General features: G+C 40.0%; 1 protein-coding gene across 1 annotated transcript in view; it reads left to right on the forward strand.

Annotated features, from left to right (window-relative positions):
* The window catches only part of PNLIP (pancreatic triacylglycerol lipase), a 50,984-nt gene that overhangs the window by 23,245 nt on the left and 5,414 nt on the right, over positions 1-22,325 (forward strand). The window contains exons 4-14 of the mRNA XM_074000858.1: positions 5,019-5,064; positions 6,519-6,673; positions 7,309-7,431; positions 10,042-10,176; positions 13,179-13,290; positions 14,669-14,788; positions 14,879-14,998; positions 15,491-15,609; positions 18,505-18,634; positions 20,083-20,191; positions 21,159-21,323. Coding sequence (XP_073856959.1) covers positions 5,019-5,064; positions 6,519-6,673; positions 7,309-7,431; positions 10,042-10,176; positions 13,179-13,290; positions 14,669-14,788; positions 14,879-14,998; positions 15,491-15,609; positions 18,505-18,634; positions 20,083-20,191; positions 21,159-21,323 — 1,334 coding nt within the window. The remainder of the gene's footprint in view (positions 1-5,018; positions 5,065-6,518; positions 6,674-7,308; positions 7,432-10,041; positions 10,177-13,178; positions 13,291-14,668; positions 14,789-14,878; positions 14,999-15,490; positions 15,610-18,504; positions 18,635-20,082; positions 20,192-21,158; positions 21,324-22,325) is intronic.

Here is a 22,325-nt window from a genome sequence, read left to right on the forward strand (position 1 = left end):
GGCTAAGTGGGTACACAACAGGGTTGACTGGAATATAAACCGTGGAGAAGCTAATCAGATCTGTACAGCTGTATTTGTGATATAAAGAGAGTAAAGTTAATTGAGAATTGTGCAATATATTACAGCAGCCACTAGCCACGTATGACCATTGATCAGTTGAAATGAGGCTAGTGCCACATGTTAATATTGATATAATATTTTGTATGTATTAAATTATAAAAATTGTTAACATTATTTTCCTTGGTTTCTTTTTGCATTTTAAATGCAGCTTGCTTATATTCCTATTGGGCAGTGCTAATCTAGAAAGTACAGGAGAGGGGAAGGGAAGTGAGGTTTTAAGAAAGACAGTACAATGACCAGTCTGCATTTTAGAACTGACTTTCTAATGGTGTATAGAGAACAGACAGAAGAGGAACAGTCTGAGGGCAAGGAAGGCAGTTAGACTACTGTGATGGCTCAGGAAACACATGATTTGTCATATTCAGTATCACAAAAGTTGTATTTCTGTTTGATAAAATTACCATTTACTGCATTAGTATTGGGAAGCAGACTATAAATAAAACAAAAAAAAAGTCTACACAAAGCGTATTTGCATGAATTTGTTTTGGAAAGCAAATACCCAGTTTTACACACCTGTATATATGTATTAATGCCTCCTGGTATTCATTCCTGACTGTATTTTAGTGCAAGGCTAGACTAACACAGCCTGGGAGAACATGGCCTTCCGTGGATTGACGGAAGTCATTTGGAAATGGTGGGAAGAAATTGTCCCTCCTGACAGCTCTGCTACTTACCAACTGTGTGTTCCTGGGCAGGTTGATTAAACTCATGTCTCACTGACTTCATAAGGAAAACAGCTAATCCTTTAAGTTTGGCGGGAGATTAAAGGCAAAAACTTAAAAAGTATGGAAACCTAAGTAATCAATGCTATAAAATTTTAGGTATGCTTGTTATTCTAGGCCACAAAGAAAACCATCTTTATGTGTAACACAAGAGGGTTGACTATACGTTCACGCTTTGGGCCTGGATAGTGAATGTGTGACCCACTCACACTTGGCAGGATGGTAGCTCTAGAAAGTGTAAAGCAATTAACCACCCCCAGAACTTCACAGTGTTTTTCTGCTCAGGGAAGTTTGGGATGCTCCAGACCGCATGTCTTCCTTACCTTCAATGGTCTTGGAAAGAGGCGGAGCTAGATGAAGGGAAGCAGGCCGGGCTCTCTGAAGGTTAAGTAAATGAGACCTCCTTTGGCTAACATGCTGGTTATCTGGCCACACAGGTGTTCTGAAACCTTTCTTTCCCTCACCAGGAGTTTAGTATCACAAGGTTGTCAGAAGCAAAGCCTAAACTTAAACCAATATTTAACTCTGCTGCAACTTGATTAGAAGCATCCAAGTTTGGCATTTTTATTTTCAAATGTGCAAGGTTTCTGGGGCAAAGTTGAATTGATGTTATATAATGCACCGGTAAACAGGACACATGGAATTAATTCTCAGTGAGATCCCGTCTTGGCTGTCAATGCCATGAGGTAGTAGGGTGGAGACTCTCAATGCTTCATTACCATTTGAACAGCTCCTAGTCAAGCCTGCAGTCCTGAGATGTGAGGAGTGACAGAGGCTGGTAGAAAGTAGCGTTTTGATGGGAGCTCCAGTCTGCCTCTGGTGTTTGAGGATCTCCTGTGTATCAAGAACATTGAGCTACTCCAAGTTCACATCAATTGTGTCTAGGGACCCAAGCAACACTGGGTGAATTTTCTCTAAACCGTGGGTATCATACGGGCTCCGATTGTCTGTAGAACAACGGTCACCACTAGGGACTGAACTGAAAAATGCCCATTAGAATTTAAAATTTACCAAAATAAAGTGAATACTTGAGCACTTATTTTCTGTGACATGGGAAGTGGCAGGAAAGGGATTTTCAAAAAATCAAGTATTAGAAAAAACCTGTCCAAGTATTAGTGTTATCCATAAGTACCGTCCAAATCTCATGTTGAAATTTTTAACCCCGCATTTAATGTTTGATACATGGACTGTTCATGGAAGTAGGAGAAGCATTATATAATAAATAATCTATTGGTTAAGATAATGTTAATTGTTATAACCCTTAAATCTCAAGGCTTAAAATAATCATTCATTTATTGCTCACATACAATTTAAAATGGATGTTTGTGATTGTGGGTAGTGTTCCTTTAAGCAGGGAGCCCAGGTTCCTTCCATCTTGTGTTTCTACCAGCTTCAACACACGGCCTTTAAGGATTTGTCTTTGTCTGCATCAAGCCACAGAAGGCATGGCACATGGAGGACCATGTGTGGTTTTTTCTTATCTTTTTTTTTTTTTTTTTTTTGAGACGGAGTCTCGCTCAGTTACCAGGCTGGAGTGCAACGGCGTGATCTCAGCTCACTGCAACCTCCGCCTCTCAGGTTCAAGCGATTCTCCTGCCTCAGCCTCCCAAGTAGCTGGGACTACAGGTGTGTGCCACCACACCTGGCTAATTTTTTTGGATTTTTAGTAAAGACGGGGTTTCACCATGTTGGCCACGATGGTCTCAATCTGACCTTGTGATCCTCCCACCTCGGCCTCCCAAAGTGCTGGGATTACAGGCCTGAGCCACCCTGCCTGGCCCATGCGTGGGTTTTTTAGGAACGGGACTGGACAGGGGTGCACATCCATGCACTCACATCTCATTGGCCAGAAAATTGCTAATATGACCCCATCTCCCTGCAAGGGAGGACAGAGAATAGAGTCTAGTTCTATCTTCTGTAGAAAGATGCTAGCCAGGCCAGGCGCAGTGGCTCACGCCTGTAATCGCAGCACTTTGGAAGGCCGAGGCGGACGGATCACAAGGTCAGGAGATCGTGCTGCTGCACTCCAGCCTGGGCGACAGAGCAAGACTCCGTCTAAAAAAAAAAAAAAAAGATGCTAGCAACTCTGCCACACATACTATGTAAATAGACGCTTCTAGATAGTACATTGTCGTCTGAATGAAACAATGCGGTTTATAACATTTCACAACCCAGCTTAAGAGTTCAGCAGGATTATGTATAGAGGAAGTCATTCAACCAGAGCAGATGTAATAGGTGGCTGATTATGTACCATTCTGTTCTTAGCTTTTATAAATTTGAGAAGTTGAATCTTCTTGAGATGTTATAAAATTTGAACTTATTTTAGTTTGCAAAATATCCCCACAGATTTTACTCTCTATTTCAGAATTTGGTGACTATTGATCCTAATTCTCTAAACTATATTAAACAAATGTCCCCCTAATTATGGATTACATTTTGTACCATCTAAAATGCCAACTTAGAAACTTTGTGTGCATTACTTGGTAAGTCACACAAAATGTAAATGACTTAATGGTAAAACCAGAGTAAACAATGACTCTCATAGGATATGACTCTGAGATCAAAACAGTATTACCATGGCTAAATACGAGAGAGATGCAAGATTTCTGTTCTTAGAAGCTTATGGATTTTTTTTTTTAATGTTTTGAATAAAAGAAGTTTCAACAGCTTTTTACTTATGAGATTGTGGAGACAATTATTATTGCAGCAATTATGCAAAATAAATTGCTTTGCTTTTCGTATTCATTCCCTCATTTGGTTAATCATCCATCAGAGATGTGTTGAAGGCCTGCTGTACATCAAGTCCTGGGCTAGGTGCTAGGATATGACAACAAGGCCCTGAGCATTCCAGCCTTCTCCGAGTTTATAATATACAAATGATCAGTCTCAAGTGAGAGAATTTCTAAAGAGAATCTTCCTTAGAGGGAACAAGGGAACCAACTTAACCATGACTGGGGAAGACTGCCTGAGGAGGGGATGAAAGGCTGATATTTGAAAGATTAGGTGGGAATTTGCCATGGTGTCCATCCATGGATCCTTCCTTGTGCCTTCTGTCTTGTTGTTTAACAATTCCCTTGCCAAACTTCCTTGAACGGAATTCCCTCGTACATAATAATTCGGCTGCTTTTCTCTATACCTATAAACTTTTCCAGGGGGTTGAGTTATTTTTTGACCACTTTTGACCTACGAATGTGACAATTTCAATAACTCAATGTATAGCTGCGACACTTCCAGGCTGAAAGGTTCTGGTCTCTTAAAATTATAGTATCACATTGTACTCTTTTTAACATTTATTGTAAGCAATCCATCCTTAGCTGAAAACATACCCAGTTACTTTCCATCAAACAATTCTCTTTCAGATTATTTTTTCTAAACCATTTTCTTCCAAGTTGAATCATATTTTTTCCGCTTATTCATCATTTCATGTGATAGTGGGGTCACTGATTCTGCCTCTATGCTTTTGGCTGTACCCCCAATTCCTTTTCGTAGCTTATTTATTCTTTCCTCCATGATATTGTTGAGAAATAAATCAGTTATATAGACTATCAAAATAACAAATCAAATGCTTTTCCAGAAGGTATGAATTCTCTTGAAGGATTGCTTCTATTTCACTGTTTTTGAGGGTAAGGCAAGGTTATACAAAAATGGCAAGAGCTGGTAAGCTGTTAGCATTTGCTTTTAAGACTGCTGTTATTAAATCTGTGAAAACAATTTAGTTTCACACATGCCCCACAGGCATGCACAGAGAATTGTAAACTTAAAAAAGGGACAGAAAGACTAGAACCTTTACTATAATGAAATTAAAAGTGATTTTGAGCTTTACATAATCACATATCTACCCCCTTTCTCATCTTCCCACAACTACTATGGAAAACTTTATCTACTCTGTCAACCCTGGTTTATCTATGATTAAAATTAGAAACACATCCTTGGGCCTTTCCTTGCATGCCATTTTTCCACGGTTTCAAAAAGATAAGCTTCGCCTATAAAAGGACCTTTTGTTGCTATCTGGTTGCGTGTGGAACCTGACCGAATTGCCACGGTGAGTCAGGAACATGTTTTCTAGGCCTAATTGATCAGAATTTATCCATTTTCCCCCAGAGATCTAAATGAACTAAAACTTACCGATCTTTTAAAAACTTAGCCAGACTCAATCATGTTTTTAATTTCGTGTAGATGCTGCTACTTTGGACTCTTTCACTGCTGCTGGGAGCAGTAGCAGGTAAGAAAAAAATATAAATGTTGAGCTGGGAGAGATTCACTTTTCAACACGGTCAAGAGGGCTGTGGCAGCTGAATTCAGGCCACAGTAATAACAGGAAGCATTACTTCAAGGAGTAAAGCACAGGAGATGCATAAGAACACAGGTATGTGGAGTAGGGTTGTCAGAAAACATCTAAGATGCCCAGTTAAATTTGAATTTCAGATAAACAACAAATATTTCCCACAAACAACAAGTATGTGACGTATTTATACTAAAACATTATCATTTATCTGAAATTCAAATTTACTTGTATTTTGATTTGCTAAATCTAGCAACCCTGACATTAAGTCAAGTTAGGAGTTTGAACCTTGGCTCCACCACCACCTACAGCTGTATTACTCTGAGCAAAATTCTTAACTCTTCTGTGCTTCAGAATCTTTGTCTGCAAAATGGGGAGAGTTGGATACCCCATCTCCTAGGATTATTGTGAGAATTAGGTCAGATTAGTAAATCATCCAGCCCAGCACCTGGCACATGGTAAGATTGTGAGAAAGTTAGCCCCCACAACAGCTACTACTCTTACTCCTACCATTAATCTAGATTTATCCTCCTTAGAAAAGAGAAACCTTCTTTGAGTTGTTTTTGTTTTTGTTTTTGTTTTTCCTGAGACAGAGTCTCGCTCTGTCGCCCAGGCTGGAGTGCAGTGGTGCCATCTCAGCTCACTGCAAGCTCTGCCTCCTGGATTCACACCATTCTCCTGCCTCAGCCTCCCAAGTAGCTGGGACTACAGGCACCTGGAACCACACCTGGCTAATTTTTTTTGTATTTTTAGTGGAGACGGGGTTTCACTATGTTAGCCAGGATGGTCTGAATCTCCTGACCTTGTGATCCACCTGCCTTGGCCTCCCAAAGTGCCGGGATTGCAGGCTCTTTAGGTTGTTTTTTTATGGAGTGACATTCAAGCCTGGAGTTGTGTTAAACCATAGATTTGTTGTTTGGTTGTTTGTGAACAGCTTCTTCATCACAGTAATGAAGATGATCTGTAGTACAGCAAGGATAGGGATATACGGTTTTGACCTTTCTATAAAATGTAAGCGCTCCTTTCAAAGCCCATAGCTAAATGGTGGCTACAAGAAGTTAAGGCTTAGGGACACGGGGTTGTCTCTTTCTTGAGCACCTATGGCCCAAGGAAGATATCTGAGTTCAGAGGCTAAAAGGAGCCCCACATTGGGACTGGTCAGAGACACAAGGGGAGTGAAGTGATCCTGTGTGGTAGAATTGAGGACCAACAGCCTGTCTGGAACAGTTGTGTTGTCTTTTGAAGCTGTTTTGTGAGTGTGTGGCTAGGAAGGTGTTGAGAGTAGTAGAGGAGGAATGTCTACCACACAGTGTAATTTAACTCATATATATATTGGCAGACAGATCGTTAAAAAGAGCATGCTTGTAAAATAATATCCTTCTGGGGGACTGCAGGAAAAGAAGTTTGCTATGAAAGACTCGGCTGCTTCAGCGATGATTCCCCATGGTCAGGAATTGTGGAAAGACCCCTCCATATATTGCCCTGGGCTCCAAAAGATGTCAACACCCGCTTCCTCCTATATACTAATGAGAACCCAAACAACTTTCAAGTAAGAACTATCACTGTGTTTAGAACTAAGTTCCACCTGTTTTATGTAATAAGGATACTGAATATTCACGTTCTTAAGAGAAACAAATCAGGCTGTGAAATTTGCATCTTTGTAGATATTCAGGGCACTGAGCTTAGGTATTTCTTAATGTAAATTCTTTATAAAAGGTTCATTAACTTCGTATTATTCTTGTCCTTCCTCTATAACATTTAATAAATATTGTAAATATAGGGCTATATTTATATATATATAAAGTATATAAACATTCCCAATATTATATATTTATATAATCTCCCATTATGTATGTATATCTATATTAGATAAAGATACATAAACATATGCACACACATACACACAAAGCCTTCCATTGTATGAAGAAAAGATCATTGCCACCAAGTTTATAACAGACATATTATCCCAAGTTGAACAACTGCAAACATGTCGTGATGACTGGGAAATGGCAACATGGTGATGATAGTGAATACTGTGGTTATAATGGGAGGATCATTATTCACAAGGATCCTGAATCCTAGCAGTCTTCTACTTACCGCCCCTCTCCATGTGGAACCCTCTCCACAAATAGTTCTATTGGCTACTATAGGAAACTGACATGAAACACTTTTCTGTCTAAACAGGAACTTGTCGCAGATTCATCAACCATCAGTAACTCCAATTTCAAAACAAATAGAAAAACTCGCTTTATTATTCATGGATTCATAGACAAGGGAGAAGAAAACTGGCTGGCCAATATATGCAAGGTGAGATGTAGTCATCTCTCAAGGAAAGGTTGTTTCCAAAGTGATAATTAACAACCAGTAGTAAGGCATTGGCCCCAACCAGTGAGGACAGTGCTGGTACCCACAGTCTTGAAGGATCTTCAGACCCCTGCGGGGCCTAGAGTTCCTAAGGGAGGTCAAGGAGGTGTTGGTGGGAAGAGGGGGTTTAGGATGCTCAGAGCAGTGAGGCTGGCAAGCATTTGGTAGATCCAGGCACTAGTTATTTAACAACTGATATGGAGGTGTTTCAAAATTTTAGCAACAGATGCTCTCATGCTGATGCACACCAGCTGGTCATAGGCCCCTGATTTTTCATTTGTTTTTAATTTTATGTGAAGCGCTAAGAGGTCTCATTTTGCCTGAATGAATTATTTTCTTTTGATGTTCACTTGCTACTCTTTGATCTCCTCTGGTAGCAATAACTTGGAAAACTGTGTAGGTTTTTTATTTTGGCTTCTGTTGTTTCAACAGCAGTGATCCTATTTTCTTTAATTTGCCTTTGGCTATGTGCTCTGTCATAAAGAAGAATGAAAAGACAGAAAATCAAATAGAATAAATTTTCCTAGTAACTGCTAGTGCTTGAGGAACATTATTATTGATTCATTTGTTCAAGTGTTTATTCATGTATTCATCAAATTTCTTTGACCTACTGTGGCACAAAGGGAGTAGTCCTTTCTTCAGAGGTATCAAGAAGAAAGACACAGGCCGGGTGTGGTGGCTCATACCTGTAATCCGAGTACTTTGAGAGGCTGAGGCGGGCTGATCACAAGGTCAGGAGTTCGAGACCATCCTGGCTAACGCGGTGAAACCCCGTCTCTACTAAAACTACAAAACAGTTAGCCAGGCATGGTGGTGCGTGCCTGTAATCCCAGCTACTCAGGAGGCTGAGGCAGGAGAATCACTTGAACCCGGGAGGCAGAGGTTGCAGTGAGCCAAGATCGCGCCATTGCACTCCAGCCTGGGTGACAGAGTGAGACTCCGTCTCAAAAAAAAAAAAAAAAAAAAACAAGAAAGACACAAAGGTCCTCCTAAGCCCATAGAATTTCAGGTCTGCCTGTGGCTCAAACGAAGGGCAGAATGAGTCAACTCCAGAGCATATCCATTGATCCTAAAGACAGATGAGCACCCTAGAGTCCGTACACTCTGCAAGTTTAAACACAAGCAGTAAAACCACAACTTGTCTTCCAAAATAATTTAAAGCTGATGATTATTGGAGGGTAGTAATAGATTTTTACACAACAGCGAAGAAAAAAAATATATATTATTCTTAGTTCAAAAGGAATATAGCTTCCTTTGATATGGCTATGCAATTTATTTCTAAGATCCCAAAGGCAATTGTGGTTTGTTTTTGTTTTGTTTTGTTTTGTTTTGCATTGATTAGGCTTTGACAGCACTATTGCTTTGAGATGCAGAAACAAGTGGTTTAAACTAGAAGGATAAAGGTTCTACATTTCAGTCCTGACTCTTTCCGTAGCTATGATTAGCAAATCTTTTCCCTGCTTTGGATTTTTCCTTTTGAAAATGGAAAAGTTGGAGATGATTTCTAAGACTGTTCCATTATTCTCAAATTCTTTTTATTTTTGAGATGGAGTCTTGCTCTGTCACCCAGGCTGGAGTGCAGTGGTGTGATCTCGGCTCACTGCAAGCTCCGCCTCCCGGGTTCACTCCATTCTCCTGCCTCAGCCTCCTGAGTAGCTGGGACTACAGGTGCCCGCCACCAGGCCCGGCTAATTTTTTGTATTTTTAGTAGAGATGGGGTTTCATCGTGTTAGCCAGGATGGTCTCGATCTCCAGACCTCGTGATCCACCCACCTCGGCCTCCCAAAGTGCTGGCATTACAGGCGTGAGCCACTGCTCCTGGCCTATTCTCAAATTCTTTTTGGAAAAAAAATAGGGTATACATAAACACACTCATACAACAGAATTCCTTTCAGAACTAACCTCCATGAAGCCATAATTAAATGCCATCAAGCAAGGCTTTCCGTAGATATCTGGTAGGCAGTGTTTCCATGTGAAATATTAATAACTCTTTAGTGATGTACAATAAAACATGTTCATCTAAAAATTTTGATTAGTATTTCCATTGCGGAAAAACTTATTTACCTTCAATGTATTTATATAAGGGGTCCTAACATTGTCTTTCATTCATTCATTAAATATTTACTGAGCACCTTCTGTGTACCAGAATCTCTTCTGGACACTGAGGCTGCACCAGTGGACAAAGCAGACAATGTTCTTGGGTGCATTCTAGTAAGGGACAATGTAGTCTTGTGGCATTTAGGAGGACCTAATGAACAACCCATTGTACCACATTTTATACATTTTTTTCTTGAATTAAATGTCTCTGTATCTGCTACAGCAGAAATCCCAAGAATCCAGTTCCCACTATGGTCAAATTCCAGTTTGGAGATGATGTTAAACTTTAGCAGAGATGATATATCTATAACAGACTATAAGTTTTGTCAGTTGCATTGGGGTTAAAATGATGTCGTGTCAGTCAAGGAAGGAATTTATCCTAGTCCTCTGATATGTTAACTAGTAATTAATAAAGATCCTGAATTATGTATCTGTTTATTGTGCCCCTTCCACCAGAATCTGTTCCAGGTGGAAAGCGTGAACTGTATCTGTGTGGACTGGAAAGGTGGCTCCCGAACTGGATACACACAAGCGTCACAGAACATCAGGATTGTGGGAGCAGAAGTAGCGTATTTTGTTGAAGTTCTGAAGGTAATTACCCCTGGATTGTATAAAAGCCTGTACACATGGTTTTCCAGATTGTCTTTCCAAAAAAAAAAGTCTGTAGATTTAATCATAGATAAAGACATTTCTCTACTCAGATATGACATTTCCCTTGGTTGCAAAGAAAAATTTTTTTAAAAATCTAGCTTTGGGTTTCATCAATAACCCATTATGTTAATAAACTAGTTCTTTTTGGCTGGGTGCAGTGGCTCACACCTGTAATCCCAACACTTTGGGAGGCTGAGACAAGCGGATCACGAGATCAGGAGATCGAGACCATCCTGGCTAACACGGTGAAACCCTGCCTCTACTAAAAATACAAAAAAATTAGGCAGGCGTGGTGGCAGGCGCCTGTAGTCCCAGATACTCGGGAGGCTAAGGCAGGAGAATGGCCTGAACCCAGGAGGTAGAGCTTGCAGTGAGCCAAGATCGCGCCTGCACACCAGCCTGGGTGACAGAGAAAGACTCCGTCTAAAATAAAATAAAATAAAATAAAATAAAATAAAATAAAAATAAACTGGTTTTTAAAATTTAATTTATTCAAGCAATTGGTAGGTTGTTTTTAATAAATTCCACGAGTATTTGTTTTAATTTTACTAGTTATTACCTATGTCAACCTTAAAATTAATCTAGTTTTGTTTGATTTTAGTTTTGTTTTCTTAAGAGAAGTACAGTGATAACAAGCTAACCTCATTTGGTAACAAAAAAACACAGAAAATGTTATACTCAAATGTGTTTAAATAACTGTTTTTATTTTTACTTTCTAATCCAAATACTTGCTTCATCATCTCTGGATAACAGCTCTTCATATTCATTAAGGTTTATCTCTCCAACAAAATACAGCCCTACTTCCTCCAGATTAAAAGTTAAACCCATTTCCATGTTTCATTATAACTATTTTAAAAAACATGGACGTCAAGTGCTTTGGAAAGGCAGTGTATCTTCTTGACACCAAGGTTTTTGAAGTTTCTCCCCATGCACCCCTCACGAATTCTGCAACACAGTCATGCACCACACAAGGATGTGTAGGTCAATGATGGACTTCAGATATGATGGAGGTCCCATAAGATGACAATGGAGCTAAAAAATTCCATTGCCTTGTGACTTATAGCTATCATGATACCATAGCACAACATATTACTCATGGATTTGTGGTCATGCTGTTATAAACAAACCTACTGCACTCCCAGTTATATAAAACTCTACCACGTATAATCATGTACAATACATGATAATGATAATAAACGATGACATTACTGGTTTACATATTTACTGGACTTTTTATCATTATTTTAAAGTATACTCCTTCTACTTATTAAAAAAAGAAAAAGAAAAACAGCCTCAGGCAGATCCTTTAGGAAGTATTCCAGAAGAAGACATGTTACCATAGGAAATGACAGCTTCATGCATGTTATTGCCCCTGAAGACCTTCCAGGAAATAAAATGTGGAGGTGGAAGACAGTGAGGTTGATGATCCTGACCCTGTATAGGCCTAGGCTAATGCAGGTGTTTGTGTCTTAGTTTTTAACAAAAAATTTTGAAAAGTTAAAATGGCTGGGCGCGGCGGCTCACACCTGTAATTCCAGCACTTTGGGAGGCCGAGGCAGGCGGATCACAAGGTCAGGAGATTTAGACCATCCTGGCTAACACGGTGAAACCCCGTCTCTACTAAAAATACAAAAACTTAGCTGGGTGTGGTGGCGGGCGCCTGTAGTCCCAGCTACTCGGGAGACAGGCAGGTGAAAGGCGTGAACCCGGGAGGCGGAGCTTACAGTGAGCTGAGATCGCGCCACTGCACTCCAGCCTGCGGGACAGAGGGAGACTCCATCTCAAAAAATAAATAAGTAAATAAATAAATAATAAAAATAAAAATTGCATAAAGAAAAATATTTTAAATGAACTGAGTGTAGAGTAAGTGTACAGTGTGTATCAAGTCTTCAGCAGTGTGCAGTGACGTCCTAGGCCTTGACATTCCCTCACCACTTACTCCATGACTCACCCAGAGCAACTTCCAGTCCTGCAAGCTCCATTCATGGTAAGTGGCCTCTACAGATGTACCACTTTGGGACTTTTTTTTTTTTTTTTTTGAGACAGTCTCGCTCTGTCACCCAGGCTGGAGTGCGGTGGCACAATCTTGGCTCACTGCAACCTCCACCTCCCGGGTTCAAGTGATTCTCCCACCTCAGCCTCCCTAGTAGCCATGATTATAGGCACCCACCACCATGCCCAGATAATTTTTGTTTTGTTTGTTTGTTTGACGGAGTCCTGCTCTGTTGCCCAGACTGGAATGCAGTGGGGCGATCTCGGCTCACTGCAAGCTCGGCCTCCCGGGTTCATGCCATTCTCCTGCCTCAGCCTCCCAAGTAGCTGGGACTATAGGCACCCACCACCAGGCCTGGCTAATTTTTTGTATTTTTAGTAGAGAGGGGATTTCAGTGTTAGCCAGGATGGCCTTGATCTCCCAACCTCGTGATCCGCCCGCCTCGGCCTCCCAAAGTGTTGGGATTACAGGCATGAGCCACTGCACCTGGCCAATTTTTTTATTTTTGTAGAGACAGGATTTCACCAGATTGGCCAGGCTGGTCTTGAACTCTTGACCTTAGGTGATCAGCCCACCTCAGCCTCCCAAGGTGCTGTGATTACAGGCCTGAGCCACCAAGACCAGCCTAATATCTTTTATACTGTGTTTTTACTGTATGTTTTTTAGGTTTAGATATATTTGGATACACAACTAGTTACATTGTGTTCCAATTGCCTACAGTACATGGTACAGTCACATGCAGTACAGGTTTGTAGCCTAGAAGCAACAGGCTGTACCACATAGCCTAGGTGTGTAGTAGGCTATGCCATCTAGGTTTATGTAAGTACACTTTATGATGTTCCCACAACAACAAAATCGCTTGACGATGCATTTCTCTTAACGTATCCCCGTTGTTAAGCAACTCGTGACTGTACTTGAAAACATTCTAAAAAGGTTTTCTTTCCTACAGTCGGCGTTCGGTTACTCACCTTCCAGTGTGCACATCATTGGCCACAGCCTGGGTGCCCACGCTGCTGGGGAGGCTGGAAGGAGAACCAATGGGACTGTTGGACGCATCACAGGTTGGTCAAAACAGTGAAAGATGCCAGGGGGTTGAGGCAAGAGGATCTCTTGAGCCCAGAAGTTTGAGGCCAGTCTGGGCAACATAGTGAGACTCCCATCTCCTTAAAAAAATAAAAATAAAAATAAAAAGTAAGTAAATAAATAAATAAATAAATAAAGCTACAAAATTAGACTACATGTAGACTGTCTGTGGTCTAAAAGGAAATACAAGACGGAAATTTGGTGCAATTCTACTTTTTACCTTCTCATGTTTTCTGAATTGGGCCTCACAATCGGAAATCACTGTGTTCTGAGGCTTTGTAAAGTCTTCATTGATACCAGTCTTTGGTCTACAGCACTCTGTTTAACATATTTATATTGCACGTGACTAAAATGTGAATTAAGGACATCTAGAGATTTTATTCATGCCTATTTCCCCGTTGACCAACATTCACAAAGGATAAGTTTCATGAATAGAGTACACTTCATAAATAGTAGAATAAATACAATTAAACCCAAGAAGCTGAAATTTGTATAACTGATTATATTCTGCTTCAGTAGCAATTGCTAATGTGCTTAAACCTCAAACGTAACCCCAGAGTCGTCAGGGAAAATGTGGTCAGGGTGCCCTGGGCTGCCAGTTCTGTGTGCTGCTAATGAGATAACAAACAGTATTTTACAAACCTGAGGCTGGCTGCATTCGGCCAGTGAGCTCATATATTGGATATCCAGATTCTAAAACCTCTGTAAGGTTGTAAGAAAGATTCTACCATCCTGGATCTGAGAGGTGATTATTTCAAGGAAGGACCACTTTCCTCTTCCATCAGTGTTCAACCTTTTTGTCTCTGACTTGGTGATTCTCTTTTTAACCCTTGGGATAAGTCGGCTGTATCTGGACTTGGAATAATCTGGAATGCCTATCCGTTCATTTGCTGAAGGGGAGTTCTGCCCAGGATTTTCTTTTCCACCGTCTGCAAATGTTTCTTTCCCATAGCCTGCTCAGCCAGGCGCTGTGCAATGCAAGCCTGTGTTCTCAGTGACATTTATGGAAGCCAAGGTCCTTGCTCTTGTGGGAGTTCACAGTCTACTGGGGACTCTTTTACCCTGAGTGGTTTTTAGTCCAGTGTGTCCCAGAGTCTGCCTCTTTTCTTGTAACTGCGCTAGTGACCAAGACTCTCCCACTGACTACACAGCCATGAGGAAAGGCATATTCTTTGGTTTGGAGAAAATTCACTTTAAAGCAAATAGCTAGAAGCAGATTCCCCTTCAGCAAATGGTCAGGTAAGGAAGAACTCGTTCATCCCTTTCCATGCATAACTCATGTTTTACTCTTAATACTTGTACTCAGGACTGTACTCAGGACTTGTCATAATTCATGACACATACTCTTTACTCTAGGGTTGGACCCAGCAGAACCTTGCTTTCAGGGCACACCTGAATTAGTCCGATTGGACCCCAGTGATGCTCAATTTGTGGATGTAATTCACACGGATGGTGCCCCTATAGTCCCCAATTTGGGTGAGTTCCTCAACCTGTCCCCCAAAGGGTGTTATATTGTCTGAGTCTATACATTAGCATAAACCCTCATTCACTTTTATGATTCTTCAGGGTTTGGAATGAGCCAAGTTGTGGGCCATCTAGATTTCTTTCCAAATGGAGGAGTGGAAATGCCTGGATGTCAGAAGAACATTCTCTCTCAGATTGTGGACATAGATGGAATCTGGCAAGGTAGAACTATTATGTGTACAAAGAGATCTTCTTGGGGGGAAGCTTATGTTTTGTTTTGCTAAACTTGCTAAATTCTTTGGAATTGTACAGGTCTCACATTTTATGTAACAAAAGACTTTTAATTGTATCCATGAGACGTAGGTTTTCACTGGGATAAGTGGGCATGAGGAGACTGGGAAAGAAAGTGGATTTTCAGTCAACTTCCAAACACCTAATTCAGGGAATGAGCTTTTATTTATTTAGACCAATCTTTTTCTTCTACAGTATGTTAAACCTTTCATTTAATTACAGTATTATCTATTATAATCTTTAACAGTACTCAGCTTCTGATTACATCACAAATCATAAATATACTTTACAAATGACTTTGTTCTGTGACCCGCATGAGCTCACGTTAATTAGAGAAATCTATTCAACCACTATATTCTGAATATGACGTTAACTCAGAAAAATGCAATCTGTCCTTGATGTGTAATTGTGCCTGATTCGAAGGGACTCGAGACTTTGCAGCCTGTAATCACTTAAGAAGCTACAAATATTACACTGATAGCATCGTCAATCCTGATGGCTTTGCTGGATTTCCCTGTGCCTCTTACAACGTCTTCACTGCAGTAAGTAGACTCCACCTTCTGCATAAAGAATTTTGTGACTGTCACTTCACATGACTGGTGTGGTTTCCTATACATGACCTCATTCAATGAACGTTTTTATACTTTCGAGCTTATACATGCCTTTAATTATAGATATGTATTTAAATAGTGATAAATTAGAGCACTTTAGAGAAATGAGCTTGTAAATGGAAATGTCCTATGTTTACTTTCATTTGTATTACTCTTGTATTCATTGGGTAAATGTTCAAACTTGTTTTAGAAATAACCCTAAACAAACAAAAAATAATTAGTCTATGGAAATCTGAGAAATATCTATAGGATGGTGATGAACATGGAAAAATTTTCTTAAATGCTGACCTTTTAAACTATTAATATATAATTATAGACATGTGTGGATGTTTCTGTGCAATTTCATAATTGCCAAGATTTTTTTTTTTGAGTTTTCATTTTATTTGGTATTCTCTTGATATCTTGGTTGAATTATTTATTTAATTTTACTTTAAGTTCCAGGATACTTGTGCAGAATGTGCAGGTTTGTTACATAGGTAAATGTGTGCGGTAGTGGTTTGCTCTTGGTTGAATTCTTTATATGTGATCTCAGATATGACATGTCTATTCTCTGGGTTTTTTTTAATAAAATTATAAAATTGACTTTTCTTTGCACCATAAAGTTTTGAAATTAAAATTTAAAACCTATGGATTTAATAAGAAAATTTCCAGTAACAAATGTGCCAGCTGAAGTCATAATTACCCAGGATATATACCTTAGTGATTAGGAGAGAGGATGCAAATCCTGGTTTCACCATTAAATAGCTGAATATTTTTTAGCAAAACACTTCTCCAAGAAGTTTCTTCATCTGTAAATGTAAATACTAATGGTAAACTCAACATATTTGGTGAGAGGACTTAATGAGAATACATATGTTAATTGCTTAGCTCAGAGCAAAAAATATAATAGCATTCAATTAATGTTAGCTATTATGGGAGAGGGAGTACATATATTATTCACACTACAGCTTCCATATACAATAAGACAGAAGATCCCTCCTCTTTCTTTATTTTAACTTTATTTTAATTTTCTTCCCCAATACCCAACAATAAGTAATGGGGAAAAAATAAAGAAGCAAACACAAAAGCCTCAGGTTTCATCCAGTTAAAACTTAGTCTAATTCAACGATATAAACAGTTCTTTTAAGTGATACTCAGCACTTGCATAAGAAAAAATGTCTCAGTCTTGCAGATTTCTTCACCTTTGCACTCCCTTCTAAGCTTCTCTCCAAGTGAGTGCTGGGGCCAGGTGATCTGGTGGTGGTGGTCAATGTGTGTTCAGCAGAGGAAATGAATTGGGAGTCGGTGGGTGCAAAGTCTTTGGGCTCCTTTGGACGCTGGGTAATAGCCTTGTCTTTTATTGACGGTCACACTGCTGTATTTAGAGATGAAGTCTTGGGCCTGTCTGTTCTTCTGGCTCTAGCAATGCCCTCAGAGAGCTTTGGCTATTTCTTCCTGGCTGGCTTAGGCAACACCTGGATTTTGTTGAATGCCAACCCTGGGACTGTGATAAGCCCATAATATGGTCCATTGAGCCAGGAGTCCACCACTTGCCTTTACTGTAGAGTAGCCCTGCCCCTCATAGTGGGAATTGGGACACTTGTCCTGCCAACTTGGTTCCTCCCTCTCCATCTCTTTTTCTCATAAATCCTTGGTTCAGAAACAAGGAGTATTTTCCTATATGAATATGTCTTCTCCAGGTATCAGCCTCATAGTAAGCCTTAGGCTAGCTGGGGCATTTTCTCTTCACATAGAGGAAATTCCGGGATACAAATCCTTCAGGGCTTGATATGCTAAACATGAGCTAAAACAATTGAAGAAAGCCAGGCGCGGTGGCTCACGCCTGTAATCCCAGCACTTTGGGAGGCCAAGGCGGGTGGATCATGAGGTCAGGAGATCGAGACCATCCTGGCTAACATGGTGAAACCCTGTCTCTACTAAAAACACAAAAATAAGCTGGGCGTGGTAGCGGATGCCTATAGTCCCTACTGCTCTGGAGGCTGAAACAGGAGAATGGTGTGAACCCGGGAGGCAGAGCTTGCAGTGAGCCGGATCGCACCACTGTACTCTAGCCTGCGTGACAGAGAGAGACTTTATCTCAAACAAAAAAAAAAAAGGAAAAGAATTGATTTTGTTTATCAGAAGCTGATTATAACCTCTATTCTACTTATGCAATCTTTCTAAAATAAATTCTAGCTGTAAGTAGATGAATGTCTTGGGAACAAATTAGGCAAAAGAGGAAAAATAGAAGATAGATACACACACACACACACACATATATATATATTTTTTCTCATTGTATTTTTTATTTGTTTGTTTTTGTTTTTGTTTTTGAGATGGAGTCTTGCTCTCTTGCCCAAGACTTGAGTGCAATAGCGCAACCTCGGCTCACTGCAACCTCTGCCTCCTGGGTTCAAGCAATTCTCCTGCTTCAGCCTCCAGAGTAGCTAGAATTATAAGCACCCGCCACCATGTCCAACTAATTTTTGCATTTTTAGTAGAGACGGGGTTTCACCATGTTGGTCAGGCTGATCTTGAACTCCTAACCTCAGGTGATCCACCTGCCTCAGCCTCCCAAAGTGCTGGGATTACAGGTGTGAGCCACCGCACCCAGCTCACTGTATGATTTTTATAGTACTATGTTGTTTAACAGTGAAGTTGGTGACTTACTGTTGTGAATAATGAAATGCATTGTTAATCTTTGCTGCTGAGACACTGTTAAAATCCCCGTTCTACCATCAGAACAGAACTGGCTTTAGAATATTTGAATGACAACAACATGTAGGAAATATGGTATACAATTAAAAGAAAGGGCATCCTCATTCATCATTTGTTTGTTTTCACTAGAACAAGTGCTTCCCCTGTCCAAGTGGAGGCTGCCCACAGATGGGTCACTATGCTGATAGATATTCTGGGAAAACAAATGATGTGGGCCAGAAATTTTATCTAGACACTGGTGATGCCAGTAATTTTGCACGTAAGTTTCTATTTTCTGTATCTTATATTCGTATTGCTATATATTTTATTATTATGTCCACTGAAAATGTGCATACTTGCTTTTCTTTCTTTTTTTTTTTTTTTTTTTTGAGACGGAGTCTTGCTCTGTCGCCCAGGCTGGAGTACAGTGGCGCTATCTCAGCTCACTGCAAGCTCCGCCTCCCGGGTTTACGCCATTCTCCTGCCTCAGCCTCCCGAGTAGCTGGGACTACAGGCGCCCGCCACCTCGCCCGGCTAATTTTTTTGTATTTTTAGTAGAGACGGGGTTTCATTGTGTTAGCCAGGATGGTCTCGATCTCCTGACCTCGTGATCCGCCCATCTCGGCCTCCCAAAGTGCTGGGATTACAGGCTTGAGCCACCGTGCCCGGCCCATACTTGCTTTTCTATACAAAAGCTTTAAACACCCCCTCTGCAATGTGGAAAAATGCTCAATGCTATGTTCAAGGTAATTATAGCTAATTAGGGTGGCAGAACAGAGTCTGGGTCCTGGACTCTTAGAGCTGCAAAAATAGGTTTCTTCACATTTGGTTCTGGTGCTATATTCAGAAGGCTTTCTCTGCCCCAGCCTCTTTATATTCACTCAAAAGTTTCACTGAACAAAATTCTGAGACTTTCGTAAAAGCACAAAGGTAATCTAGGAGAGAGAGATGGCAGAGGTTGTGAGAATGGAAAGACATTGACAGATTTAAGAGATGTTTAGGATTGTAGGTTCCATGAGTGATGGGAATTAGAGGATGGAGGAGTAGTAGGAATGGGAACAGGTTCTGGGTTTCTTTTCTTAATAATAGAGGAAGAAAACTATTTGGATGAGAGTCAATTGGGTTACCGTTTTTTTTTTTTAATACTGATGACAAATGTTATCTCCTCCGCAATTTGCTCAGGCTATCTCTAAATGGCAAACTATTGGCTAGTACCAAGAAAACGTTCCTTTGGTTTTCATAAATTAATATATTCCCAAAGGCAATGAAAAGTTGAATTATGGAATTTTGAAAATAAATGTAGATATTTAGACAAAAAGATGGCAGTACTCTAAAATTTGGTGATCTATGAAAATAAATTAAACTGAAAAAATGTCACAGTTCACAATTTTACAACTACCTTTTAACATAACGTTCTTATAACTTTCAAGGATAAATTGTCAGGTTGGAAACTGAAAACTAAATGTATTCTTTAGTCCCTTGGCTTGAAAAAAAATCTGTCTTAACTTTGAAAAAATTCTGCAAAGCCCCTGCTACCTAATGCCTATCCCCTAAACACATATAAAGGAATATCTATGACTATTTGATTAGAAAATTACACACACACACACACACACACACAAATTATAAATAAATTATTCAAAACTCAGCAGTAGTGGGATCCGAATTAACTTGTTTTTAGTGTCTTTTATCTCCAAACTGACATTTTGCAATTTTTCTCCCTTGCAGGTTGGAGGTATAAGGTATCTGTCACACTGTCTGGAAAAAAGGTCACAGGACATGTACTAGTTTCTTTGTTTGGAAGTAAAGGAAACTCTAAGCAGTATGAAATTTTCAAGTGAGTAAAATAATATTGCTCTATGGTTTTTTTGTTTGTTTGTTTGTTTGTTTGAGTTGAAGTCTCGCTCTGTTGCCCAGGCTGGAGTCTCGCTCTGTCACCCAGGCTGGAGTGTAGTGGTGCAGTCTTGGCTCACTACAACCTCTGCCTCTAGGGTTCAAGCAATTCTCCTACCTTAGCCTCCCGAGTAGCTGGGATTACAGGCACCCACCACCACGCCTGGCTAATTTTTGTATTTTTAATAGAGATGAGGTTTCACTATGTTGGCCAGGCTGGTCTCAAACTCCTGACCTCAGGTGACCTGCCCACCTAGGCCTTCCAAAGTGCTGGGATTATGGGCATGAGCCATGGTGGCCAGCCAATACTTCTTAATGTTGGAATACTGCACATGTATAATGTATGTCATCAACCTAAGAGTTTGTCTATTCATTACTATATGGAAGTAGAGTACTGACATGTATAAGGAAAAAGGAAGAAATTGTGTCATCCTTATGCCTTAATACTATTCAGAATTTGGTTTCTAAATATTTTCATGCTACTTCCTGATAAAACCATTCATGTTTGCTTTGATGACTGGCATCTGATTTATAATCAGTAATTAATTAGTCTGTCTACAAAACACATGCAAAAAGATGATGGAATACTCTCATCATTTATTAAATTGTGGAGGAATTGTGACTAATACATGTTTGAAGTTTTATTAAAGCAAAGGTGACTAATATGAGATATTAACGGCAAATGGACTACCAGTGAGTTAGCATGCATGTCTGAATTTGTTTAATACATTAGAATGAAAAATGTACTACCAATCACCTTAGCCAGAAATGCACTGTAAGCTGGTCTTAGAAACATAAATGTGTATGTATATGTGTGTATATATATACACACACACACACACACACAAATATATATGTATATATTTATATGTATGCTCATTTATGTTTTTATTCACTTCTTAAATCCTCAGGGGCACTCTCAGACCAGATAATACTCATTCCAATGAATTTGACTCAGATGTGGATGTTGGGGACTTGCAGAAGGTTAAATTTATTTGGTATAACAACGTGATCGACCTAAATTTACCCAGATTGGGAGCATCCAAGATTATAGTGGAGACAAATGATGGAAAACAGTAAGTAATGAAAATCCCAGGAGATGTGAAATATCAAATCTGTGTTTATAGTTCTATTCCTTCTAAAAGTCTAATTTAAGTGAAACCTCCTACAGGGGATCACCTACATCCTAGTTACAGTTGCTTCCTAATGCCTTCTGTTTCTTTAGGAAAAAGGGTAGAACTTTAGGAAACAGCTTTGATCAATTCGTAGACAAATATGTGATAGCTGATACAAATTAAATGTTAGAATGAGAATCTAGCTTCATGATTCTAAGGTGAGAGGAATGCTTCCTTTGGCAGCTGTGTTTTGTGCTATGTGAGTGCTTCTTGTGTGCATCTTCCAAACTTCCCGGGCTCACCTAATTGCTGTTTAAGTTGCTAGGAACACAGTGAATGTATCAAGGAATAGAAATAGGCTTTTCCGAATCACTGGTCTTCTTAGTGAAGATGAAGGTCCAGGAGATAATCCTTGGTTTCAACCAGGACTGGAGGGTGTGGGAGCCAAAGGAAGGTGAACTACCAGGAAAGGTGATCTGATGATAATCATGACAATACCAACACTAGACCAAGTATTTCTGAGTATTAGGCCAAATGCTGAGGCAAGCCCTGTGCTTCTGTCATTCTATCCTTCCATCCTCATGAAAACCAAATGAGAGGACTTTGCTTCTGGCAAAGATGGAGTAACAGAACCCAGATTTACTGTCCTGACTGAAATAACCAAAAATTCAAACTAAGTATGTGAAAAAACAGTTTTCCAGACACTGAACATCAAGGAATAAGGGATAGTGATCCCTGAGAGACAAAAACGGACAAGATGGAGCCTTGCAGTTGCCCCAGCTTACTGCTCCAAGAGATTTCCAGGATGTGTCACAGGGAGGAGAAACCCAGGCAGAGTTCAGTGGACTCCTTAAGTTAAAGAATCAGAGTTAAGAATCAGAAGATCCAGGGAAGTAGATTTCACAGGACAGCATACCAGACAGGAGTGAGTTGCCGAGGGAGAATCCCAGAGGTTATGAAAAG

The sequence above is a fragment of the Macaca fascicularis genome, chromosome 9 (assembly GCF_037993035.2).
Source record: "Macaca fascicularis isolate 582-1 chromosome 9, T2T-MFA8v1.1".
Classification (NCBI taxonomy): Eukaryota; Metazoa; Chordata; class Mammalia; order Primates; family Cercopithecidae; genus Macaca; species Macaca fascicularis.